Here is a 27832-nt window from a genome sequence, read left to right on the forward strand (position 1 = left end):
AATCCAGGAATTCAGCCACTTTTTAAAATGTTTTGGATTACTAGGCGGTAAGTCCAATTCTGTGAGTTTGCAGCAGAGGAGGGACAGGCAGAGCTGCTGTAGTACAAGAAGGCAATGTCTTCTGTCAGAGCACTGGCAGAATAGCGATAGCTGTACTCCCAATGCTCAGTATAACAGCTGTAGATGAAAGAAACATTTCCACAAGGTGGCCTGCACCCCACTGACTTAAGCCCCGTACACACGCACCGATTGTCGGCCGACCGTTCGGCCGTCTTTTGTCCGGTGCCGTCGTATAGGTTGAAAAGTGCTAAAGACTGCACACGAATTTTGTCGGCCAACAACAACCGACTGCAGAAGTGATGTCATGTGATGGTTAACTTTCCGTGTGTTTTTTTTTCTTCTCTGAGCATGCCCAGTCTTGCTCATCTGGCTTTTGTCGGCCGAAATCTGTACTGACTGACAAACAATCGGCCGTTCTTTGTTGGCCAACAAAAATTTTATAGCCTGCACACCAGATTTTGTTCGGCCGAAAAGTTGCAGTCGGTTGTCGGAAGCATCATACTAACAAGCCGACAATCGGTCGATCGGACGTTGTCCGAATATTTACGGCCGACAATCGGTACATGTGTACGGGCCTTTAGATCAGCAGATTTTAGAAAGTGGCTAAATTCCTGGAATTCTGCGTCTTTTTTTACCCTTTGCTACTGAGGTACACCCGAATAACCAATTGTTATCACAACACACTTTAACCCTTTCGTTGCTGCAAACAATTTGTCGGCAACAGAATTGAATTTACACAAAATGCTCAGCCACTATAGCAGCTGGGAGTTCCAGTAGTTTAACCTTTTAAAAGGTAAACCTCTGAGGACTTCTTACAGAGAACTTTTCACCAGCACTACGCTATCACATAGGGAGCTTATCTGAAGTGTGCATTTCAGCCACAGTTTTAAAACTCAACATATTTGATAGATAGAATATAATTATTTTTTTTTTTAAAACAAAACATTTCTTTTTCACCCAAAGAAATAAAAAGCAAATGGGAATATTGTGTTTGTGCAGTAAAAACGCAGATCATTCGATTGTTTTCAATCTTCCCACTTCCACCCCCACAGTCAATTGGGTGAACTTAGCCTTACCTATTGCTGATTTAATAACTCTGCCTTTGGCCGTCGCTCTCTGATTTTGTGGCTGTCCCTGATGTTTCAGTTTTCGGAGCCGTTTCTTCATTCCCATTTTGTTGCTGCTTAAGGCTTCATTCTTCTTGTGCTTTTCTGGTTGCTTTTTGAAACCTGGATTTGCATACATAATTAAATGACACAAAGTAAAAAGGTTGACCCATAAGTCCAGATTCACAACAGTACCCATGATGTGAGCGGGGGGGGGGGGGGGGGGCGCGCAACACCCGGACACATAGGGATCTCCTGCTTTGCAGACATCACAGCTCCACAGAATAAAATAACAGAGCACCAACTTCGTCAGAGCGATACGTCTTCGCTATCATGTCACGGGGGAAAGGTAACCATTGTGTAGCACCAACAAGCAGGAAGTAAAGCCTGCCTATGTTAATGTCTGATAATCCCCACTCCCTAAAAAATATGCTTTATCTAATGTTATTAACATTGTTAATCTGTAGCCATCCAGGACTTACAAAAAACAAAAATGTCCTTTTATAAAACATGACAGCATTAAAAGGCACTTTGAACACTCTTCAGTACCCAACACCCCCAGATATGAATTTCTTGCTCATGTAATAGGGGTTTTCTTTTTCCAGGATTAAAATTGTGATTATAGCAGACAGACTGTCCTGCGCAGAAGAGGAGATGTGACTGTATATCGGTTAACACAGAACAATTCGGTAGAATTCTGCAATAGGTGTAGCACTGCCCCCTTGGGAGCTGCTGAGTGTGGATTCCCCTGGGTTTCCCATTGCAAGTTTGTAAAATTGTATCGCTTTATACTTGGTTCAGTCAATGAACAGTCCAGGGGGATTTGGTTTTGTGTGTTTTATTTAGAATTGGGATGGGAGAAGGGATGAGTGGGATACTCCAACTTGACAACTATGCACAAATCTTGAGGACTTCTAACTGGATTGAGTGCAGCAAGGCCGCTGCTTCACCTTGCCACTGAAGCGAAGATTTGAAAGGTGAACTATTCCTTGAGTTACTCTTCAGGGTCTAACTTGACACCCCCTTTCTCACTTGCTGTGTGTGCTAGCTTCTGTCCACTGACCCCACTGGAGTGGTCCTCTTCCTGGCCAGACCCCTGGCAAGCTCCCGGGTACTCACGGACACTGTTTTTTCTCAGGTTGCTCTGCTTTTAACTCCACTGTCAGTATCCTGGACCTCCTGGCTCAGCACCACACTCTGGCTCACTAGGCCAACTGCCTGTGACCACCTTCCTTGCCGACAGGAGGAGAGAGACAGCCGTCACCCTCCTCCTGGGACCTAGCTTCACGCCCAAAGACCCCGTCACATGTGCCCCTGGCTTTTATGATCAATCACAGGATGCACTGCGGCTGTGCCCTCCCACTGGGACTGCCACAAAAGCCAGTGCATCATTGGCTGGGTTTTCTCCACTATCCCAACAGGCTCCCCTATTGGATACAGTGGGGACACTCCCTCAGACCAAATGAATCACACCGTGGACAAATGTAACAGGCATAACAATCAGACTCTCCTGATGAGCAGGCAGAGCCAAAAACTAAGCTTTTATCTAGCACCCATCTAGGAGGGTGGTACAGAAGTTTTGCCTAAATCCTTTTAATGTACAGCTGTGGCCAAAAGTTTTGAGAATGACTTTAACCACTTGCCGACCGCTCACATTGAGCGTACTGCGGCAAAGTGGTTCGTTATCGTCCAGCGACGTAGGTCTACGCTGGACACCTCCCCTTGTGGGTGGCGCACGCGCCCGCCGGAGGCTCACTCCCGCTGTTTTTAGTCACAGCGGGAGTCGGGCCAGGGGAGGAGCGGCGGTGATCACCGCCACTCTTCCCCGATCGTCGGGGGGGATCGAGTGAGGAGATCCGCCCGCTTGTGTAAACAAAGCAGGCAGATCTCCTAAGTGACAGATTACAGGATTCAGCATAGCTGAACCTGCGATCTGTGCCTGTGTCACACAGTCCCCTCCCCCCACACACGTCAGTAAGCACCAGGCATACATTAACCCCTTGATCACCAATAAAAGTTAACCCCTTCCCTGCCAGTGTCATTTTTACAGTAACAGTGCATATTTATAGCACTAAAATCTTTACAAAAAGTGCAGCGCTAAAGTAATTTGAATAATAATATGGCAAGTGGAAAACCACAAAAAAAAACATATACAATATAAGCTAAATAGTGTCCAAAATACTGAATAAAGTCCCAAAACAGAAATGCAAATGAATCCACATGCAAGGTGTTCAGGACAAAAATCCTTTTCAGTGACACCCAGGGAAAAGTGAAGGATGGGGACACCTCTGTGCACAAGTATCACAAGCAGCTTACCAGAACTCCTTGGCTACTCAATTTAATGAGACAGCCTCTCCCAGCAAGATGTTATACCAATGTCACCAGCGGTTGTCAAGCTCCAATGCTTCATAATCATTCCATCATATATGCATGAGTATATAAAAATAATAAAAGCCCATAGCGTAATTCCGTAACATATAAAATCCAATTTATTAAAAGAATACTACTCACAATGAGAAGGTAAAAAACAGGTACATAGAACAGTGCGGCGTCCCGCAATTGTCCAAAGCAGCATCAAGCAATGTAAAGCAGCCGGCTCCGTAAGGGGGCGTGTGGACTTTGCGTCTGGAGTTGCCAACGTTTCGTCATCAAAAGACTTCGTCACGCCCAGACAAAGTCTTTTGATGACGAAACGTTGGCAACTCCAGACGCAAAGTCCACACGCCCCCTTACGGAGCCGGCTGCTTTGGATTTTATTCTTTTTATATACTCATGCATATATAATGGAGTGATTATGAAGCATTGGAGCTTGACAACCGCTGGTGACATCGGTATAACATCTTGCTGGGAGAGGCTGTCTCATTAAATTGAGTAGCCAAGGAGTTCTGGTAAGCTGCTTGTGATACTTGTGCACAGAGGTGTCCCCATCCTTCACTTTTCCCTGGGTGTCACTGAAAAGGATTGTTCTCCTCAACACCTTGCATGCAGATTCATTTTCATTTGCATTTCTGTTTTGGGACTTTATTCAGTATTTTGGACACTATTTAGCTTATATTGTATATGTTTTTTTGTGGCTTTCCACTTGCCACATTATTATTCAAATTACTTTAGCGCTGCACTTTTTGTAAAGATTTTGGTTATTGATCACTGTTAGTTGATTTTGGTGCTAGCTGCTCACATAATTCATATTGAATACACTGTCATTTATTTAACTTAGCGCAGGAATTTTTTTCTCCCCTTTTATATTTATAGCACTAATTACTGTAGTAATGTCACTGGTACCCCCAAAAGTGTCAATGTCAGTCAAGGGTCCGATCTGAAAAATGACATAAATTTCCCGTAGTTAGTAGCTGCGATAACTTTTGCGCAAACCAATCAAAATACGCTTATTGCGATCTTTTTTTACCAAAAATATGTAGCAGAAAACAAATTGGCCTAAAATGTTAAAAAAACATTTTTTAGATTTTTACATTTTGGGGGGAATTTCATATAAAAAAAGTGAAAAATATTGTTATTTTTTCAAAATTGTCGCTCTTTTTTTGTTTATATCGCAAAAAGTAAAAATTGCACAGGTGATCAAATACCACCAAAAGAAAGCTCTATTTGTGGGGAAAAAAGGACAAATTTAATTTGGGTACAGCATCGCACAACCGTGCAATTGTCCATTAACCACTTAAGCCCCGGAGGATTTGGCTGCTAAAAGACCAGGGGGTATTTTGCGATTCGGCACTGCGTGAATTTAACGGACAATTGCGCGGTCGTGCGACGCTGTACCTAAACGAATTTGACATCCTTTTTTTCCCACAAACAGAGCTTTATTTTGGTGGTATTTGATCACCTGTGCGATTTTTTGATCACGCGCTATAAACAAAAAAAGAGCGTCAATTTTGCAAATATAACAATATTTTTCACATTTTTTTTATATGAAATTCCCCCCCAAAAAAAAAAAAAACGCAAAAAGCGTATTTTGATTGGTTTGCGCAAAAGTTATCGCGTTTACTAACAAAGGGAAAGATTTTTGTCATTTTTGTTGTTTTTTTTTTAAACGCGTAATGGCGGCGATCTGCGATTTTTTTGCGGTACTGCGACATTGGGGCGGACAGATCGGACCTTTGACTGACATTTGACACTTTTGGGGTTACCAGTGACATTTCTACAGTAATCAGTGCTATACATATGCACTGTTACTGTAAAATTACACTGGCATTGAAGTGGTTAACTTTATTTGAGAGGGAGGGGCTGTGTGTGTTCCTAGGGGCGTGATTCTAACTGTGATTGGCTGTGGCTTGAGCTGTAGGAACAATGATCAACGGTCCTACATAGTAGAACCGTATGATCAGTGTTTCTACACAGGGGAGAATGACAGGCAGCTTGTTTACACAAGCTGCCTGCCTTTCTCCCTCTCCCCCGACGATCGCAGAGTGACCGGCGGACATCGGGTCCGCCGGTCACACGCGCGTGGGGGGGTCCGTGACCGCGCGGGGGCGCGCGCTCACTCGCTCCCCAGAGCCTCACAGGCTAGTGACGTATATATACGTCACTTTGCCTGTGAGGGGCTGACCGCCGCAGTATATCTACTTGCGGCGGTCGGCAAGCGGTTAAAGTAACGCAGTGCTGAATCGCAAAACATGGCCTGGTCAGGAATGGGGTAAAATCTTCCGGTCTTAAAGCGGTTAAAAATACGCTCATTGAGAATTTTTTTGTCAAAGACATGTAGCTTAATACATTTTGGCCTAAATATATGACAACAATGTAATATATTGGATAGGTTTTAACTGTCAAAGTAGAAAAATATTTTTTCAAAATTGTCGCAAAAAATGAAAGCGCAGAGGTGATCAAATACCACCAAAGAAAGCTCTGTTTATGGGGAAAAAAAAAAAAAAAGGACGTAAATTTTGTTTGGGTACGGCGTTGCATGACCGCGCAATTGTCAGTTAAATTCGCACAGTAAAAGTGGCCTGGACATAAAGCAGGAAAATCCTCCGGTCCTAAAGTGGTTAAAATTTTCAAAGTCTGCTGCCTCAGTTTTTATTGTGGCAATTTGCATATACCCCAGAATGTTATGAAGAGTGATCAGATGATTTGCAACTAACTACATAGTCCCTCTTTGCCATGAAAATTAACTTAATCCCATTAAAAACATTTCCACTGCCTTTGTGAAGAAGGTTTCATGGCGCCCAAGAAAGTCCAGCAAGTCCCAGGACTGTCTCCTACATTTGATTCAGCTGCAGGATTGGGGCACCAGCAGTGCAGAGCTCATTTAGGAATGGCAGCAGGCAGGTGTGAGTGCATCTGAACACACAGACGAAGACTTTTGGAGGATGGCCTAGTGTCAAGAAGGGCAACAAAGCAGCCACTTCTCTGCAGGAAAAACCATCAAGGACAGACTGATATTCTTCAAAAAGTACAGGGATTGGACTGCTGGGGACTGGGGTAAAGTCATTTTCTCCGATGAGTCCTCTTTCTGATTGTTTGGGGCATCTGGAAAAAACCTTGTCCAAAGAAGAAATGATGACCACTACCATCAGTCCTGTGTCATGCCAACAGTAAAGCATCCTGAGACCATGTGTGGTGTTGCGTCAGAGCCAAGAAGTGGACTCACTCAAAATTGTGCCCAAGAACACAGCCATGAATAAAGAATAATACAAAAACATCCTCCGAGAGCAACTTCTCTCAACCATTAAGGAACAGTTTAGTGACAAACAATGCCTTTTCCAGCATGATGGAGCTCAATACCAGAAGGCAAAAGTGATAACCAAGTGGCTTGGTGATAACCAAGTGGCTTGGGGAACAAAACATCCAAATTTTGCATCTATGGCCAGGAAATTCCCTAGAACCTTATCCCATTGAGAACTTGTGGTCAATCCTCAAGAGGCAGGTAACAAAAAAATATTGACTATTTGCATAATCTTAATGTAATTGTCAATAAAAGCCTTTGACAATTACAAAATGCTTGTAATTATACTTCAGTATAGCATAGTAACATCTGACAAAAAAAAAATAAAAACACTAAGCAGACTTTGTGAAAATTAATATTTGTGTCATTCTCCAAACTTTCAAAACACCCTCCAAACCAGGGTGTGCTGGTTACGAAGTGTGACTTACTTTATTCCATTGAATTTCCCCCCATTGCTGGTAAAAGGCAAAATTTGAGCTGTGGCAAAAATTTTTTTTTTTTTACTTTATGCTATAAAAACATACTCAAAAAATAAAATCAAATGTATTCATCAGTTTAGGCAAATATGTATGCTGCAACATATTTCTTTTCATAAAAAAAGCCCCTATTTGACTTACTGGTAACAGTATTTCCATGAATCTTTCAGGACCGATACTTAGAGAGATGATTGACTCCGCCTTCTACAGGAAACACAAATCAGACACAATATAAAAAGCCTAAAGCCCCGTACACACGAGAAGAAATTCGACCGGGAAATTTCGTCCGACGACCGATCTGCCGATTTTCAGCTTGTTAGTATGGTGCTTCCGACAACCGACTCCGACTTTTCGTCCGAAAAAATCCTGGTGTGCAGGCTATATAATAATTTTTGTCGACCGTCAAAACACGTCCGATTTTCGTCTCATTAGTACAGATTTCGATGGGGGAAAATCTTATGAGCAAGACTAGGTATGCTCAGAGATTAAAGAACACATAGAAAGCAATCCAACACACGACATCACTTCTGAAGTAGAATTCTGTCGTGCGAGAAAATTTGTGCGCAGTCTAGAGCACATTCCAACCAACAGACACCACTCTGGACAAAAGACGGACGACCGTTCGGCGGAAATTAGTTGCGTGTGTACGAGGCTTTACCCTTCTTCCTCTGACCTTCAGTTATTTTGAAGATCAAAAAGAAACCTCCAGCAATGTGCAGAAGGCGAGGAAATAAAGAAAAAATTCAGTAACCACCACCAAACTATATGTCAGAAATGGTGTCCAAAGAAAGGATAGTGTGGGAATCGGTAGCTGTCCTGGAAGGTTTATGGAAATACCGTTACCGATAAGTCTAACAGAGGTTTTTCATCTTCCAGGACAGCTACTTAGAGAGGATAAGCAGCCTGCAGCACTTTCCTTCCAAAAGGAGAGGTCCTGGCTGGAGAGCATTTGTACTCTATAATGTCTGACGAACCCATGGGAAGAAGACCAAACTGCAGTCCTGGAAATTTTTTCCTACGATGCTCCTGCTCTTTCTGCCCAAGATGTGGGCACAGATCTGGTAGAATGCACCCTAATCCTGTTAGAAGGGACCAGACGAACTGTATGCTTCACAAATAGTTTCCCTGATCCACCAAGCAATGGAGATCCTGGATGCCCTAGATCCCCTCCTCCTGGATCCACTAAATGAAATTAGAAGCGGAGAGGATTTTCTAAAATGACTGGTCATTTCTTTTATTTTTTTAACAGAAACGTTTTATTGATATAAAACAAGTTATGGATACACCGTGTGCAAAAATGATAAACGATCCAAAGAGAGCAAATGCACATTAATAACAGACATATTAAACAAACAGAGATACTGGCCGTCATCTAAAGAGACAGTATGAAACTCAGGGCCTCAATAATGCACAGTCCCCCAAGACCCCGGGAGGAGGTGTCGGGGGGAGCTCCAGGAGGTCGAGCCGCGGGGGAGCCGGGACGCAAGAACGCCCCCGCACCCACCCACATGGTAACAAGCTCGCCACCAGGGCCCCGGGAGCAACAACAACACAACAGGGTTGGGTCTACAGTGGTCTAGCTGCAATCCAAACATCCCATATCTTCCCAAATTTTTGAGGGCATTGACGCCCCATATAGGTCAGCTTGTAGAGGGGCAGAGCCGCATCCACCAACGCCCTCCATTGTGCAACCTTGGGGGGGGGTCAGCCCCCTTCCATTTCAGCAGCAACGCCTTCCAGGCATAGAAGCAGAGGAAAAACAGTAGAAGCTTAGAATACTTCGCCTGGGTCACCAGCTCCCCCATCCCCAAAAGGAGGACCCTAGGGTCCAAGGGCACCAGCACCTGCAGCACCGCGCTGAGCTCCCGGACAACGCCCTTCCAATAATCCTGAAGGAGCTGGCATTCCCACGTTACATGGAGAAAGGTGCCTACCGCCTGCTGGCATTTAGTGCATAAGTCAGAGTGGGCGCTGTATATCCTAGCCAAGTGCTGCGGGGTGTAGTATGCCCTATGTAAGAACTTCAGTTGAATAAATGTATCTCTGGCCGAGATTACCGTGGGGATATAATGAGGAATACATTGATCCCAATCATCCTCCAACAATGTGTGGATATCCTGTCGCCACTGACGGAGCAGATGGGGGGTCATGAGCCTGCCGACCACATGTAAGTCTAAGGTAGATAGAGGACACTAGTTTATCAGCATTATGCGTGGTCAAAAACCTCTCCACCACGTGGGGGGCAAGTGTAGGAGATGCCGGGAATTGAGCCTGGGCCGCATGTCTAAGTTGTAGAAACCGAAACAGCATCCGGGACGGGAGATGGAATTTGTCTCGCAGGGCCTGAAAGGGCAGCAGGGAACCTGAGGGCATTATATGTTGTATCCTAGTCACTCCATACCGCGCCCACACCGCCGGATCAGGAATTGAGCGAAAATGAGGCAACCTGGGATTACCCCACAGAGGAGTGTACGGCGATATCGTGCCAGCCTCCCATCATTTGGTCCCACACTCGCACCACCATCCGCATAGGAAGCGTCACCTGAGGGGCAGCCCCAGCCCCCCTGTACACCAGGTTAGTCAACGCCGCATAGGAGCCCAAAATCACCGCCTCAAGATTGACCGCCGGATTGGACCTGGATTGAGCGAACCACCAACGAACGGAGACCAGCACCGCAGCCCAATAATATTTCCGAAAGCATGGTAGGGCCAGTCCCCCGGAGGATAAGGGCAACTGCAATTTACGTTGAGAAATACGCGGAACCAACCCCGCCCAGACGAAGGAAGAGACAACACTATCCAGGCGACGAAAAAAAGACGCCGGTATGGGCACGGGGGTATTTCTAAAAACGTACAAAAACTTGGGGAGAAAGGTCATTTTCAATAAGTTGATGCGTCCCACAGGGGTCAGGGGGAGCGTCCGCCAAACCTGGCACTTAGCGACCAGCTGCCGAAACACCGGCTCCAGATTATCTGCTAGGTAGCAAGAGAGATGCAGTTTCACGATGACCCCTAAATAGCGGAAATGAGAGACCCATTCCAGCGGGGCCACGGGGGGGGGGGGGGGGAGGGAGGGAGGAAGCGTCGCAGCATCAATAGGGAGTAGGCTCGATTTGGACCAGTTGATCCTCACCCCAGAGTATCTGCCATGGCGATCAATTATACTCAAGGCCGCCACCAGAGAATCAGTGGTGTCATTCAAGTATAACAGAGTGTCATCAGCATATAAAGAGATCCGCTCCACTACGGGGCCAACCCCCAATCCCCCCACCTCGTCCGACGTCCGCAGAAAGATGGCAAGAGGCTCAATAGCCAAGGCAAAGAGGACCGGGGAGAGCGGGCAACCCTGCCTGGTACCCCTGTATAACCGAAAAGATGGGGAGAGGAGGCCATTAGTGCGGACCGGAGTGACAGGGGCCTCATAGAGAAGGCGAACCCAGGCAATAAAGCGCTGTCCAATACCAAAGCGGGACATCACCTGCCACAGGTACTCCCACTCTACGGAATCAAAAGCCTTCTCGGCATCGAGAGGCCACTGCCCCCCGGGAACCGCTGCCTCCCCCGTGTGCCAGGTTAGTATGTAGGCGGCGAATGTTTGTGTCCATGCCCTTACCCGGCATAAAGCCAGTTTGGTCGCCGTGCACCAGAGACAGAATCACTGAGTTAAGGCGATTGGCCAATATTTTAGTAAGGATTTTTGCATCCACATTCAAAAGGGAAATAGGCCGGTAAGAGGCGCACAATTCGGGATCCTTCCCGGGCTTAGGCAGGACAACCACAACAGCCTCCGACATAGAGGGCGGCAGAGCACCCGCCTCGAGTGTGTCGCGGAATGTCTCGTGGAGGCGGGAGGCAACCATCTCCAGATTCGTCTTGTAGAATTCTGTAGGGAGCCCGTCAGGCCCAGGCGTCTTGCCCACAGAGAGAGACTTGATAGCCTTGCAAACCTCCTTCAAGGAGATGGGGGCGTCAAGGAGCTGGGCCTTGGCGGGAGTGAGTGAGGGAAAATCTATGCTCTCCAAGTACATTGACAGCTCAGAGGGGGAATAAGTAACCCTGGACTCATACAGCTGAGCATAGTATTCCGCAAACCGAGAGTTAATTAAGCCCGGATCCGACAGTAGGGTCCCGTCCCCCGCTCTAATATTGGCAATGCCCACCGTCCCCAAGCCCTCCCACGCCAACAATCGACCTGATCTCTCCCCCTGCTCAAACACTCGTTGGGACTGGGAGAGGAGAAACCTGCGGCAGGACTCCGCACGGATCAGTGCCACTTCCCTATAGGCCGCCTGCATGTCAGCATAAACCCCATTATCCCGCGAGGCCAGGTAACCCGCCTCAAGGGATGCCGCCGTGGACTCCGCCAAGGAGAGGCGGGCCCGTGAGTCCTTCTGAACCTTAGCTATTGTGTACTGGTAACGTCCCCTGGCAAACGCCTTAAATGCATCCCACACCATGGCCGGAGAGGCCGTGCCATCATTGTGACCCCAGTAGGCTTGCAGCTCAGAGGATACCGGCGGCACCACCCGCTCATCCGTGACCCAGAACCTAGACAGTCTCCACAGGCCCTGGCCCGCAGCAGTGTCCGTCATAAAACTCACCAGTACCGGAGCGTGGTCAGAGATGCCCCGGGGCAAGATGGTAGCCTCCTCCACCCACGACAATAGAGACGAGCCAACATAAACCACATCTATGCACTAAAAGGAGGCATGTGAGGCAGAGTGGCAAGTATATTGTCGTAGAGTGGGATGCTTCCAACGCCACGCATCCCCCAACCCTAGGGCCTCCGCCCAACGGGCCAGGGCCGAGTCAGACGCCGGGTCACCACGACTGGTCAATTCTAGAGAACGATATAAGCATCTTCTAACGTCAAGGCAACTAAACCTTTCCTCCCCGGATTACTGGAGGAGGTACAAAAACTAGGAAGGGTTACCTCTTGGGACCTGTTAAACCTGGAGAAAACCTTAGGTAAATACAGAGGGTCTGGCTAATAACCACCCTATCGTTCAAAATTATCAAAAAAGGGTCTTTACAGGAAAAGGACTCTAAATCTGAAATCCTTCTGCCAGAAGTGATGGCTAACAGGAAAGCCATCTTCATAGATATAGATTTTAGGGAAATCTCACCCAAGGGCTTGAAGGGGGCCTTGGCAAGCGCATTCAGCACTAAAGACAAATCCCAGGGAGGAATCTGAAGAACTAATCTAGGAGTACGTCTGGCTCCAGATAAAAGAAAACTTTAATTCATTGGCAATTGAATGGCAGAAATCTGTACTTTTAGGGTACTAACAGAAAGACCCTTTTCAACTCCTTCCTGTAAAAAATCCTGTCTATAATGGTACTAATAACCCTTTAAATGTAAACTCAGACACGATCCCTTTGTACTGGGTGGGGCGGGGCGATGGAAAGAGATTTTTAAGAGTTGCAAACCAACTCCTTCTGGGTCACCAAGGGGCTATTAGAAATACCTCCGCCTGTTCCAGAACAATCTTTCAGATCACCAGAGGCAAGATGGCAACTGGTGGGAAGGCATAAGAGATTGAAATTCCATGTAAGGGCCAGGGCATCTGTTCCCAATTCCGTTGTTTCCCTTTCCAGTGAGAAGGCTGGGAGCTTCGTGATCTGGCTGGATACAAATAGGTCCCCAGCGGCACTCCCCATCTATTTGTAATCTCCTGGAAGACTTCCCTGTTCAATTCCAAAATGCAGCTGCTGACTTACTCAGCTCAAATAATCTGCTAGAATATTCGTAGTGCCACTGATGGACAGCCCTGATTGAGGCAACACGCTTTCTACCCAGGTGAGGATCTGCTGGGTCAAGGATAAGAGACTGTAAGAGCGGGTGCCTCCCTGTTTGTTAAGGTATGCAACCACTGTGTCATTTTCTTAAAAAAGGAACCGCTCGCTTGCCTGGATTCTTGGTTTGAGAGCTAACAACGCTCTCTCCACTGCAAGCAGCTCTCTGAAGTTTGACAGAGATGCTTAATCTGTTGACCAGGCTCCCTGAGCCTACCATTCTTCTGAGAGCTCCCAACCCCAAAGACTGGCATCTGTGGTAACCTTTATAGGTGACCTCTGTGACCAAAACCTTCCCCTTCTCAGGTGTTCTGGATTTTCCCACCAGGAAAGACCTAGAGAATTTATATCAGAAAGATGAATCATGCGATTCAAAGATCCCTTCCTGCGATCCCTACATCTGAGAAGAAAGGACTGAAGGGGTCTGGAGTGCAACTGGGCCCATGGAACTCCTAGGATTGCTGCTGTCATGAGACCTAACAACTGCATAATCAAGGTCTGGAGAAATAACTTGAAATTCTGTATTGACAGAATGGTCTTTGATACTTTTACTTTTGGAAGAGATCTATTTTGTTTTGTGTCTATTTGGTAACCCAAGAAGGAGCGAACCTGAAAAGGCACCAGACACGATTTGTCTAAATTTATCTTCCAGCCCAGATCCTGAAGGGTCTGCAAGATAAATTCTAGATCTCTTATTAGCTTCTCCTCTTTTGCAAAGACCAAGAAATCCTCTATATAAGGCACGATTTAAATGTTTCGTAGCCAAAAATAAGCCATAACTTGACTCTGCCTTCTACAGGAAACACAAATCAGACAATATAAAAATCTTTTGTAGACGAAAATATTTTAGCCTTTAACCGTTTTTCAGAATATGGAGAACGAAGGCATTTTAGGCAATTTCTGCCCAATGGTCGACAAACATTGTCAACCTTCCTCCCACCCCTGTTCTGACGTCAATGTGAACTCTTGGTAGGGGCTGAAGGAGCAAAGAGAGCCCCCACCATTTGCCTGATCTTTATTGAATGACCATTTCTTTTTGGTCTGGAAACCACCTGACTTAAATTCAGATCTTTTCTGAAAGGGACAAAAAGGTTTTTTGCCCAGAAACCGCTTACTTTTTTCTGAAGAACGTGCCAGTACTTCTAAATTGGAACCAAACAAAAAAAGTTTTCCCTCAAAAGGAATACCATACAATTTATTTTTTGGAAATTAAATCCCCCCCCAAGATTTCTACCAGATAGAACGTCTACTGGAATTAGTAAGTGCTGGTGTTCTGGCTACAGACATAACAGATTCAGCTAAGACTGCCACCGACTTAGCTACCAAGTGAAGGGATTCCCTTATCTCCTCCACCGGAGTATCAGAGGAGAGCAAGCTATCCAATCTTTGAATCTATACATCCACATTTTCTAGCTACACAGGTGGAAGCTAGGGCTGAACCTAGGGAGAGAGATGATGCATCCCAGGCTTTACGCAGCAGTGCATCTGAATCTTCAAAGGAAAGATTCGATTTTTTTTTTAGATACTTGGGATAGAGGTGCGTCTAACCTAGGATATTTAAAAAATACATCTTCCACTTCAGATGGAAAAGGGAAACGTCTCTTGTGACCCTTTGACTCGAATAGGCTCCTTTCAGAAAGGATTATGCCCTTTAGGAACTGATGGACTGGAAAAGTTAGAATTTTACACCCCTGTAGACCCCTGTACATTTTATCCTGCACTGACTGAACCGGCTGAGGTAATTCAATTTGTTAGGAGGTATAGTTTTTAAAAATGTATCTTTGACTGTAAACAGATATTTAGGAGAGCTAACAGGTTCCTCAACTTGTGAAACAGAATGCTCATTGGAAGTAGAAACGGAATTCTCTCCTTCCTCTAAATCAGACATATCCCTAGAACTAAATGCTTAATTCTAGGGGGGGCAAGGGCCTAGCCAAAACTGTGGCTAGGGGCTCTTGCACTACTGTAACGGGCTTAGAGGTAGAAGGGCCTAAGCCAGCAAATCTAACAATAAAGGACTGAAAGGAGGACACTATCTCCTTCATCGAAGACATTAATTCCTTTAAAAAAGCAGCTGATTCTGAAACTGCAACAGAGGAATTACATTTGTCACAAAGCAGGTTCTTATAACTATCAAAAAGCCTAGACCTACAATTCCCACATTATTTCTTAGGAGTTTTGTCAGTCTGGAAAATAGAAAAAAGCAAAGAGTAGAAGCATAATTTCAACTGTTTGTAAATTAAGTCTCAACACTGACCCTTAGGCTGCATTCACATGTCAGCGTTTGGATCGCGGGCAGAACCGCCGCGGTTCCGCCCGCGATCCGGAGACGCCTGTGCGTTGCCCGTTGATTTGCAATAGCCCCCCAAACGCTGAGCGATGTTGCCGCGATTTCCGCCTGCCGAATCGCAGCAACATCGCGCAAACAAAATCGTGGGACGCAATACGCTCCAAAGAAGTACAAGAGCTTCTTTGGAAGCAGGCGGAAATCGCGGCAACATCGCTCGGCGTTTGGGGGGCTATTGCAAATCAACGGGCAACGCACAGGCGTCCCGCGATTTGCAATAATCTCCGGATCGCGGGCGGAACCGCGGCGGTTCTGCCCGCGATCCAAACGCTGACATGTGAACGGAGCCTAATGGGCGCATTTCAGAAAACACACGCCTTCGGGACAGTGATGGAAGAAGAGGAAGCCGCTGGATCAGTCTGAGCGGTGCTCTATCCACAGGGATGTCCTCACATAGCACGAAAACCTCCCTGGAGTGCACCGCTGGTACAGTGTCTCACCAACCAGGAAGTGCACTGCTGCCTGAGCCAGAGGACTCTCTGCAGCCAGAAATCAGCCACCATCTCCACTGGCTACTGGTAAGATAAGTGTCTCGGCGTCCGAAGTGTGACCCGCTACTTTCGGATCCAGGCCCTTTGCGGCGTCACCGGAAATACGTCATTAGACTAACACTGATATCGTGATACAGTTTTCAGCCATATCGCCCAGCCCTACATTAGGCGCTATCTTAGTACATCCAGAGTAAAGGAAGCATGTAGAGACTACCACACCGAATCCTCTCTCCATGTGCACCTAGCGGGAGCACACCTCAGAGCTTGGGGGCCAAAAATTGATAGTTGCCCTACCACGAAAAGGCAAGTATCAAAACATGGGAAATAAACCCTCAAAAAAATGGGGGGGGGGGGGTTACAGTAGACAGGCCACAACTAGTCTTAAAGCGGAGTTCCACCCGGGGAAAGCTTTTTTTAATAAAAATACCCCCGGGACAGTCAGGGCTAGTACATTCCACAATGGCTAGCCTCTGATCTGTCCCGGGTTGCACTTACCTTTTAGAAGAAATACTTACCTTGAAAAAGTATTGTCCAGCGCTGCCATCTCAGGTGTGGGCAGCTTGAAGCCAGCGCGATCCTCTTCTGTCTTCTTCGGTCCCACAATACACTGCACCGGCCCCGCCGTCACTTCCGGTGCCGCAGCGTCATCCCTGAACAGCTTCTGGACATGCCCAGAAGCTGTTTAGCAAGGTATGACGGCGCCTGCACCGGAACTGACGTCGGGGCCGGTGCAGGCGCATTGATTCCTGGGAGCGATGACGTTCAGCTCCCAGGAATCATTGCAAGCCAGGAAGTGATGAATCGCCGTGGCCGCCGAGGGGAGGAAGAGGAAGTAAGGCAAGTATATTTTCTTCTAAACCAGGTAAGTAAAAAAATGCGATTATCCATTTGTTTTTCAGGTGACCCCGGGCATGAAGATGGAGGTAAGTTTAATTTTAGGGTGGAACTCCGCTTTAACACATGTAACCTATAGAGGGTGGGGTCCACCAACCACAGTAACCAGACCCAAGACAAATAACAAATGTAACGTTGTGTGTACTCCTTGAGGTCTGGAAACACAAAAAACTAAGGGTCAGAGGAAGGGGAGGGCTTTCTAAATTGGGTCTGATTTGTGTTTCCTGTAGCAGGTAGAGTCAATCATCTAAGTAGCTGTCCTGGAAGATGAAGGGGGAAAATACCAGTAAGTGTATATTGATTGGTTTGCGCAAAACTTATAGCATCTACAAACTATGGGATATTTTTATTTACTATTAATGGCAGCGATCTTTAGCAGTAATGTCACATTGCAGCAGACAAATTTGACACTTTTTTTGGGAACAGTGACACTAATACAGTGATCAGTGCTAACAAAAAGGAATTGTCAAAGTCTTATTGACAGTGGGAGGGAAGGATTACCATCAGGGGTGACCAAAGGGTTAAATTTGCTCCTAGGGAGTGCTTTCTGTGTGGGGGGTGGCTTACCTGGAGAATGGCATAGATCTGTGCGTTTGCTTAGCAGAAACACTACATCTTCCTCTATGACAGAACAGTTGTCTGCCTTGTTTACAAAGGCAGACCACTGTTCTACCTCGCCTGTGAAAAATAGGTGGGTCCCGGCGGACTACGCGTCCCCCAGACCCACCAATTGGCTCCCCGCTGTGTCCAATCACAGCAGGAGCGGGTCTCCGACGGTGCACACGACTCAGACCCTGTGCATGAAGTTACGTACAGGTCGCACAGGAAGGCCACCTTGCCGCTGTATATCTGCGAGGGACGGTCCATAAGAGGATAATGAAGGACTCATGCATACTGGATGTTTAGCCTGTGGGTCAATGTACACAGGAGTTTGCAGAGGGGAAAAAACTCAGTGCCAGTGTGACCAGAAGCAGTTTCTGTTTAGGCAGAAAAACGAATAAATAAAATGAAAGGTCCTGTGTGCATGAGGCCTTATACATGCACCGATCCCTATGGTGCTGCATTCAGGTACATACAAAACTACATGCTGTACTCTTCTAAACACCGGAAGCTGTTTGAAGGGACAGTAAGCGCTCACAGCCATGTCAATGTTCTTTAAGGCAAAGTGACACAACGTCCCCACATACACAGAACAGATCCATACTGGTAATAAGGCCCGGCTCTCATACTATAGCCTCACCAATGGAATCCGAACACACCAGCGCCAGCCCTTTCTTCAGCAGTGACCGAGACATCTCCGCACTCTGCCAGATCTCCACATATCACACATGGGTGTTCAGAGCGGAAGTGACGTTGAAGAAAAGCGCGGAGGGGCGGGGCTCGTGCTGTGTTGTGTATGAGGGACACACGGAGAGAATATAGGCGGGAGGCTGCTTGGGTGAGTATTCTGTCTGGGTTCATAGTCAGTATGTGGAATATGAAGGCTGAACGTAGCAAATCGTATTCCTCTGTGTTTACAATGTAACTAGAAACATTTTCCATTACTAGAGCTGTGCTGTACAGTCAGGGAAGGATGATGGTGCTTTGTTTTGTAGACTATGGGATTCTACATATCTTCCATACAGAGTCTGACATTCATGACCTTTTTTCTGGAGCAGAATGAATTACACCCAGGTAGATACACATCACCATGCATGGAATAACACAGACCTGACTCATCCACATTACAGTGACAGACACGCATGACAATGTAATACGCAGTATTGTCAGGGCTGTATTATGACATGCACTGTAATGTGGATATGTCAGAGCTGTAGTATTATTTGTATTATTAACCACTCAAGCCCCGGAAGATTTTACCCCCTTCCTGACCAGGGTTTTTTTTGCGTTTTTTTTTTTTACTGGGTGACTTTAACGGACAATTGCGCGGTCGTGCGACGCTGTACCTAAACAAATTTGACGTCCTTTTTTTCCCACAAACAAGGATTTCTTTTGGTGGTATTTGATCACCTGTGCGATTTTTTGATCATGCGCTATAAACAAAAAAATAGCATAAATTTTGCAAAAATAACAATATTTTTCACATTTTTTATATGAAATTCCCCCAAAAATAATGTAAAAAATCAAAATTTTTTAACATTTTCAGCCAATTTGTTTTATGCTACATATGTTTGGTAAGAAAAATCGCAAAAAGCGTATTTTGATTGGTTTGTGCAAAAGTTATCGCGTTTACTAACAAAGGGAAAGATTTTTGTCATTTTTGGTGTTTTTTTTTTTTTTAACGAGATCTGCGTTTTTTTTTTTTTGCGGTACTGCGACATTGCGGCGGACAGATCGGACCCTTGACTGACATTTTTGACACTTTTGGGGTTACCAGTGACATTACTGCAGTAATCAGTGCTAAACATATGCACTGTTACTGTAAAAATGACACTGGCAGGGAAGGGGTTAACTGTGTGGCAGCCAAGAAACCTTTAGGATTTAGAGAAGATCTGTGAAAAAGAGTGGACCAAAATCCCTCCTGAAATATGTGCAAACCTGGTCACCAACTACAAGAAACATCTTACCTCTTTGCTTACCAACACGGGTTTCTCCACCAAGTTTTAAGTCATGTTTTGCTTGGGGATCAAATACTTCTTTTAGTCACTGAACTGCAACTCAAGTTCCAACATTGGCATCATGTGTTTTTTCTGGATTTTTGGTTGATATTAGTCTCTATCATTTAAAATACACCTATGATTAAAATTATAGACCCTTCATTTCTTTGTAAGTGGGCAAACTTACAAAATCTGCAGGGGAACAAATAATTATAGGAGGGCCAGGGCCCTCCTAGCTCTGTTGTATGGAATGATATTGTCACTGTACTTTCTCCCTTTATGATGTAAAGTTTTGCACAAACTTGGTGCTATAAAAACCAGGTTTAACCGCTTGCCGACCGCCGCAAGTAGATATACTGCGGCGGTCAGCCCCGGCTCGGCAAAGTGACGTATATATATGTCACTAGCCTGTGACCGGTTTGTGAGCCAATAGCGGGCGAGCGCGCGCGCGCCCGCCCCGGCTCGTTCACGGAGGAGTCCGCACGTGTGACCGGCGGACCCACTACGATCGTCGGTAGAGCGGGAGAAAGGCGGGCGGCTTATGTAAACAAGCCGCCTGTCATTCTCCCCTGTGTAAAAATGGAGATCAGACGGTTCTACTATGTAATTTTAGGAGCAGTGCGCTCTGAATTACATGTGATCTCTGTGATCGCACAAATGTGAACCGGCACTAAGGCTGGATTCACACTGGATTGCATAGCAGCTCGCTGTAGGAGAGTCCCCTTCACCATTTCAGGTCCGAATTTGGTTCAAATTTTTACTAGAAGATGCACATGAATTTCCTGCAAACCATTCAGCAGCTATCCCGGAGCTGTGTGAACCGGCTCCATTGAGAGCCAGTCACACTCTCCTGACATGTGAATTAGATGCAGTAAAAAACCCACATCCAATTCACACCAGTGTGAACCCAGCCTTAGTAGAGAAACAGCCCCAAAGCATATAATGTTTCCACCTGTGTGCTTGCCTGTAGGGATGGTGTCCTTAGCGTCATAGTCAGCTTTGTTCTTCCTCCAAACATGAGGAGTCCCCCTCCTCAAGAAGGCACATGTAAAGGATGTCTGTAGTTTACCAATGAACATCTAAACGGTTCGGGGAAAGATTGGGAGAAAGTGCTGTGTTCAGATGAGACCAAAAATTTAGCTCTTTGGCATTAACTCGACTTGCCATGTTTGGAGGAAGAAAAATGCTTACAATGACCTAGAGCTGCGTGAATAATCGTTAAAGAATCACAATCTCGATTCAACCCCACTCACGATCTTAATCGGGCAATTCCATGATTCATGTAAGTGCAGTGCAGTTCTGTGCTCACAGCTGTAAAAAATAAAAATAGCCGGCAAAGTTTATAACAACATTTCTCAGCTCTGAGAGATAAAGAGAAACATTGTATCATTTTGTTCTTTTAGATCAAAGGGATGAACTTCGGTCTGTAAATTAGGTCAGTTTAACCACCTAAAGACTAAGGCTCCATGTACACGGGACCTTGTAAATGGCCGTTTAGGAACAGTTGGGCGTTTTTTTCAGAAGCCCCTGAACCCACCTGCATGTTACCTTATCTGTCCATGTACACAGGGTCGTTTACAGTCATTTGCAGGCAGTTGAGTTCAGGGACGTTTTTTGGAACGCAATTATTTGCGTTCGAACGTGTGTTTCCTGGCGTTTCAAACGCAAAAACGGGACCAAACGTGATGAAGTACGTTCAGCCACGTTATACTTTTTTTTTTTCTTCCATTCAAAATCAATGGTTCCCTATGAGAGCCTATTGATTTGAATGGAAGGCGCACTGCAAGTCGGATCAGGATGATCCGACTTGCGGTGCGACTTGCGCTGTGAGAATCTTAAAGGGGGAACTCCACGCCAAAAATGGGAATAAAACTGCGTGGGGGTCCCCCCCAGGTTCCAAACCAGGCCCTTCGGGTCTGGTATGGAATTTGAGGGTAGACCCACGCCGAAAAAGGGGCGTGGGGTCCCCCCCAAAATCCATACCAGACCCTTATCCGAGCATGCAGCCTGGTAGGGCAGGAAGGGGGAGGGGACGAGCGAGCGGCCCCACCCCCCCGGACCATACCAGGCCACATGGGGGGTGTTGGTGCTTTGGGGCAGGGGGAGCTCTGCACCCCCCACCTCAAAGCACCTTGCCCCCATGTTGATGAAGACAAGGGCCTCATCCCCACAACCCTGGCCGGTGGTTGTGGGGGTCTGCGGGCAGGGGGCTTCTGGTATCTGGAAGCCCCCTTTAACAAGGGTGGCCTCCCAGATCCCGGACCCCCTCCCTATGTGAATGGGTATGGGGTACACTGTACCCCTACCCATTCACCCCATAAAAGGCAGTGTATGTAAATAACGACAGGAGACGTTTTGGAAAGTTTATTAAAAATCTTCATCCAGTCTTCTCCCTCTCCGCTCTTCTGCTCTTTTGCTGTCCGCTCTTCTGCTCTTTGGACCTCGGCTCTTCTTCTTCCTCCGGTCCTCCTCCGACGATGTCTCCGGTGATTATGCCGGAACCATTGATTTTGAATGGAGGCAGAAAAAACGCTGCTAAAAGCAACGTGGCCAAACGTGCAATAATGCCAATGGAAAAAGCTACTGAAAGCACGTTTAACAGCTGCTTTTTCCCGGCGTCAGAACTAGCTTTGCAGCACGTTTTTTCTAACGTCCCGTGTACATAGAGCCTAAGCCTTTTTCTGACACTTGTTGCTTAGAAGCTAAAATAGTATTGTTTGCTAGAAAATTACTTAGCACCTCAAACATACTATATATATTAGGGATGCACCGAAATTTCGGTCACCAAAATTTTCGGCCGAAAATGGGCCTATCCCATTTTGGCCGAAAATGGGTTAAAAATGCCGAAATTAACGATCTGTGCATTAATGAACTAACAGACCGGGCGGGAGGGAGGGCGGGCGAGCGGCCGCTAATAGCTGTCACTATGTGAGCCTTAACTTCTCTTCAATTCCCTGTCAGCGGCACGATGTACATGAATTAACTGACACTCCGGGCGGGGGGAGCGGCCGCTAATGGATATAACTATGCGATCCTTCCCTGTCAGCGGGACTGTGTGTGAATGAACTGACTATAACTATGTGAGCCTTCACTTCCCTGTCAGGCATGTATCTCCGCTGACAGGGAAGTGAAGGATCACATAGTTATATCTATTAGCGGCCGCTCCCCCCGCCCCCCCGCCCGGAGTGTCAGTTAATTCATGTACATCGTGCCGCTGACAGGGAATTGAAGAGAAGTTAAGGCTCACATAGTGACCGCTATTAGCGGCCGCTCACCCGCCCGGTCTGTCACTTCATTCATATACAGATCGTAGTAGTAGTGACATCACCGGGAGGCTGGCGGCCGGCCAGAGGTGGGACTTTTGAATAATGGACACCGTGACAGGAGGAGCTGAGTGAGTAGGAGAGGGATGCTGAGGCTGATGCGGGGGGGGGAGGGGGGGGTGATAGCTGAGGCAGCTTACCATTGGTATTAGTATTAATTATGCAGCATGAGGGGGTTAATGTATTGTCACTGCTGCATTAGTGACCGACCAGTGACAGTTAATTAACCCCTTTGTGCTGCATTAGTGCAACCAGTAGCAGTGCAACCAGTGTTAATTAACACTGATACTGGTTGCATTAATGCAGCACAAAGGGGTTAATTAACTGCAACTGGTCGGTCACTAATGCAGCAGTAACCAGCAGTGACAATACATTAACCCCCTTATGCTGCATAATAGAAATACCATTGGTAATTAAATTAACCTCTTGCCAACCCATCACAGTACATATACTGTGACAGGGTGGCAGCGACAGGTGTACGTCGCTGCCTGTTTTTGGTGTATGCCCCTGTTCTATCTATTTTAAAATTATTTGGGGGAAAAATAAATTTTCAGTTTAGTTTCGGTTTTTGGCCAAGGGCATCCTGCATTTTCGGTTTCGGCCCAAAATTTTCATTTCGGTGCATCCCTATTATATATATATAAATATCTCACAAAAGTGAGTACACACCGCTCACATTAATGTAAATAATTAATTATATCTTTTCATGCGACAACAGTGAAGAAATTACACTTTGCTACAATGTAAAGTAGTGAGTGTACAGCTTGTATAACAGTGTAAATTTGCTGTCCCCCGCAAAATAACTCACACAGCCATTAATGTCTAAACCGCTGGTAACAAAAATGAGTACTCCCCTAAGTGAAAATTGGGCCCAAAGTGTCAATATTTTGTGTGGCCACCATTCTTTTCCAGCACTGCCTTAATCCTCTTGGGCATTGAGTTCACCAGAGCTTCACAGGTTGCCACTGGAGTCCTCTTCCACTCCTCCATGACGACATCACAGAGCTGGTAAATGTTAGACACCTTGCGCTCCTCCACCTTCCGTTTGAGGATGCTCAACAGATGCTCAATAGGGTTTAGGTCTGGAGACATGCTTGGCCAGTCCATCACCTTTACCCTCAGCTTCTTTAGCGAGCCAGTGGTCATCTTGGAGGTGTGTTTGGGGTTGTTATCATGTTGGAAGACTGCCCTGCAGCCCAGTCTCAGAAGGGAGGGGATCATGCTCTGCTTCCTTATCTCATAGAACATTCATAGTTCCCCCAATGAACTGTATACAGCTCTCCAGTGCCGGCAGCAATCATGCAGCCCCAGACCATGACACTCCCACCACCATGCTTGACTGTAGGCAAGACACACTTGTCTTTGTACTCCTCATCTGGTTGTCCCCACACACACTTAACACCATCTGAACCATATACGTTTATTTTGATCTCATCAAACCACAGGACATGGTTCCAGTAATCCATGTCCTTGTCTTCATCAAACTGTTTGCAGGCTTTCTTGTGCATTATCTTTAGAAGAGGCTTCTTTCTGGGACGACAGCCATACAGACCAATTTGATGCAGTGTGCGGCGTATGGTCTGAGCACTGACAGGCTGAACCCTTCACCCTTTCAACCTCTACAGCAATGCTGGCAGCACTCGTATATGTCTATTTCCCAAAGACAACCTCTGGATATGACGCTGAGCACGTGCACGCAACCTCTTTGGTCGAACATGGTGAGGCCTGTTCTGAGTAGAACCTATCCTCTTAAACCGCTGTATGGCCTTGGACACTGTACTGCAGCTCAGTCTCAGGGTTTTAGCAATTTTCTTATAGACTAGGCCATCTTTATGTAGAGCAACAATTCTTTTTTTTTCAGACCCTCAGAGAGTTCTTTGCCTAGAGGTGCCATGTTTATCTTCCAGTGACCATTATGAGAGAGTGAGAGCGATAACACTAAATTTTAACACACCTGCTCCCCATTCACACCTGAGACCTTGTAACACCAATGAGTCACATGACATCGGAGAGGGAAAATGGCTAATTGGGCTCATATTTGACATTTTCACTTAGGGGTGTACTCACTTTTGTTGCCAGCGGTTTAGACATTAATGGCTGTGTGTTGAGTTATTTTGAGGGGACAGCAATTTTACATTGTTATACAAGTTGTACACTCACTACTTTACATTGTAGCAAAGTGTAATTTCTTCAGTGTTATCACATGAAAATATGAAATAAAATATTTACAAAAATGTGAGGGGTGTGCTCACTTTTGTGGGGTGTAGTGTGTGTGTGTGTATATATATATATATATATATATATATATATATATATATATATATATATATATATATATTTAGCAGAGGTCCTAGAGAATAAAATGGCGGTCATTGAAATATTTTATGTCACACTGTGTTTGCGCAGCGGTCTTTTGAACACAAGTTTTTGGGAAAAAATACACTTCAGGCTGGGTATCCCTGCATCCAATTCGCATGTCAGGAGATTGTGACCGGCTCTCTATGGAGTTGGATAACATATCTCCGGAGAGGCTCCAGAGAAAATTGCACAGGAGTCCTGTGCATCTTCTGGTCCGTTACAGATCCAAATTCGGACTGAAGTCGGACCTGAAACGGTGAACAGGGACGCAGTGGACCCCTGTTGTGAGCCGCTCCATCTGGCAGTGTGATCCCAGCCTTAATGATTTAAAAAAAAAAAAAAAACAGTAAAGTTAGCCTAATTTTTGTTTATATAATGTGAAAAATTATGTTATAATGAGAATCGTGATCTTTATTCTAAGCAAATAAATCATGATTCTCATTTCATCTAAAATGGTGCAGCTCTCCTATGACCCTAAGAACACCATCCCTACAGTCAAGCACAGAGGTAGAAACATGATTCTTTGGGGCTATTTTTCTGCTAAAGGCCAACTTTACCGCATAGAGGGGCCAATGGATGGAGCCATGTATTGTAAAATCTTGGATGAGAACTTTCTTCCCTCAGCCTGAACACTGAAGATGGGTCTTCCAGCATGACAATAACCCAAAACATACCGCCAAGGCAACAAAGGACTGGCTCAAGAAGAAGCACATTAAGGTCATGGAGTGGCCTAGTCAGTCTCCAGACCTTAATCCTATAGAAAATATACGGAGGGAGCTGAAACTTCAAGTTGCCAAGAGACAGCCAAGAAAACCTTAGAGTGGATGGAAACCCTCACATATACCCAGTGAAGTGAACAGCCTCAGATGATACAAAGAGATGAAACAAATCTCCTCACATAAGTTTTACCTGCATATCTGCTGTCTTGAGCTTTATATATACTTTAAAATGTGCACATCATGTTAGAGATTTTCTCTTACTGTTTAGCACTGGGAGTGTAGTGAAGTCTTACACTGTGTGACAGCTGATTGGAGGAAAGGCACACACCCCCCACTCCACATAGGCTGAAACATAAAGAGCTCTGCTGTCACAAGATATACTCTCTGCTAATCTATTTATAGCAACCTCCCACTCAAATTTCAGCCTGGTTTTATCTGGAAGAATGGAGCAGGAGAGAGCAAGGGGACTCAGGGCTTTGGAGAGAGAAAAGAAAACACTACAGATAGATGTACATGGGTCAAATTTTATCAATCAGGTTTACATCCACGTTAAGGATTTAGAGAAGATCTGTAAAGAAGAGTGGACCAAAATCCCTCCTGAGATGTGTGAACCTGGTCACCAACTATAAGAAACATCCTACCTCTGTGCTTGCCAACAAGGGTTTTTCCATCAAGTACTAAGTCGTGTTCTGCTTGGGGATCAAATACTTATTTTACTCACTGAACTGCAATTTACGTTATTGCATTTGTTTTGTGTTTTTTTCTGGATTTTTGGTTGATATCCTATCTCTATAATTTAAAATACACCTATGACAAAAATTATACACCCTTCATTTCCTTGTAAGTGGGCAAATTTACAAAATCTGCAGGGGATCAAATAATTATTTTCCCTACTATATGTACTTGTCAGGGTTCTATAACTACATGGACTGTGATGTGGATCTGTCAGTTACAGAGCTCTATCCCTGCATATGTATTGTGATGTATACTTGTCAGGGATGTACTGTTAGAGTCCATTCACACTGCCACGACTTTTCAGGCGACTTGTGTGCCCTCAAGTCGCCCCAAGTCACTTGACATAACAAAAGCAATGTTAATCAATGAGTGCCGTCTTAATCGGCACTACTGAAGTCGCTCCGACTTCTGAAAAGGGTCCTGTACTACCTTGAGGCGACTTGTATCCGACTTGTCCCATTGACTTCAATGGGAGTCGCCTCCTTATCTTATTTGAAGCGACTTGTGATCCGACTTTCCATTAAAATGGTCCTGAAACAGAAAAAATATACTTTTTCTTAGAATTTTTAGTAGCACAGGCATAGGGCTCCTCTCCACCTGGGCGTTTTTGTTGCAGGCATTTTTGGAGGCAGGCATGACTTTTTTTTGGATTTAGTATCTGGGGTGTCTAAAAAGTGTACCTGTGAAGTTTCAGCTCTGTAGCATGTCCAGAACCAGAAAAAAAGATAATTTTTCTTAGAATTTTTAGTAACACATGGATATGGCTCCGCTTCACCTGGGCGTTTTTGTTGCAGGCATTTATCGGGCATTTTTTGGGCCTCTTTGGAGGAGTCATATGCCTGTGCTACTAAAAATTCTAAGAAAAATTATCTTTTTTTTCTGGTTCTGGACATGCTACAGAGCTGAAAGTTCACAGGTACGCTTTTTAGACCCCCCCCAGACACTAATCCAAAGAAAACTCTTTTTTTTTTCAATAAATTTTTAATAATTGGCTCTCTATCAAAAACGACAATTTTTAAGAACTTTTTTTGTGTGATTGAGCATGACCCAGAAATATCATATTCAGATTGGCCAAATACAAAGTCGTCTATCATACATGTCGCGCTAACCAGTCGCCCCTTATGAGGCGACTTAGAGGTGGCGGCAGTGTGAACCGGCTCTTACACACATTGTGTTGTGGATTTGTCAGGGTTGTATTACAATATACACAGTATTGTGGATCTGTCAGGGTTTAATTACTACATGAATTGTGAT

General features: G+C 45.5%; 1 protein-coding gene across 3 annotated transcripts in view; it reads right to left on the minus strand.

Moving 5' to 3' along the window:
• RPS19BP1 (ribosomal protein S19 binding protein 1) overlaps positions 1 to 27832 on the minus strand; it is a 146299-nt gene that overhangs the window by 11241 nt on the left and 107226 nt on the right. The window contains exons 2-3 of one of the 3 annotated variants that reach the window (XM_082266186.1): positions 18087 to 18144; positions 1137 to 1289 (exon numbers count right to left, since the gene is read on the minus strand). In XM_082266186.1, coding sequence (XP_082122312.1) covers positions 1137 to 1289; positions 18087 to 18141 — 208 coding nt within the window. In that variant the 5' untranslated portion in view covers positions 18142 to 18144. Of the gene's footprint in view, positions 1 to 1136; positions 1290 to 18033; positions 18199 to 27832 lie in introns of those variants that run through there. The other 2 variants (XM_082266185.1, XM_082266187.1) reach the window with 2 other exon arrangements.

The sequence above is a fragment of the Pelophylax lessonae genome, assembly GCF_965119305.1.
Source record: "Pelophylax lessonae genome assembly, chromosome: 8".
NCBI classification, from domain to species: Eukaryota; Metazoa; Chordata; class Amphibia; order Anura; family Ranidae; genus Pelophylax; species Pelophylax lessonae.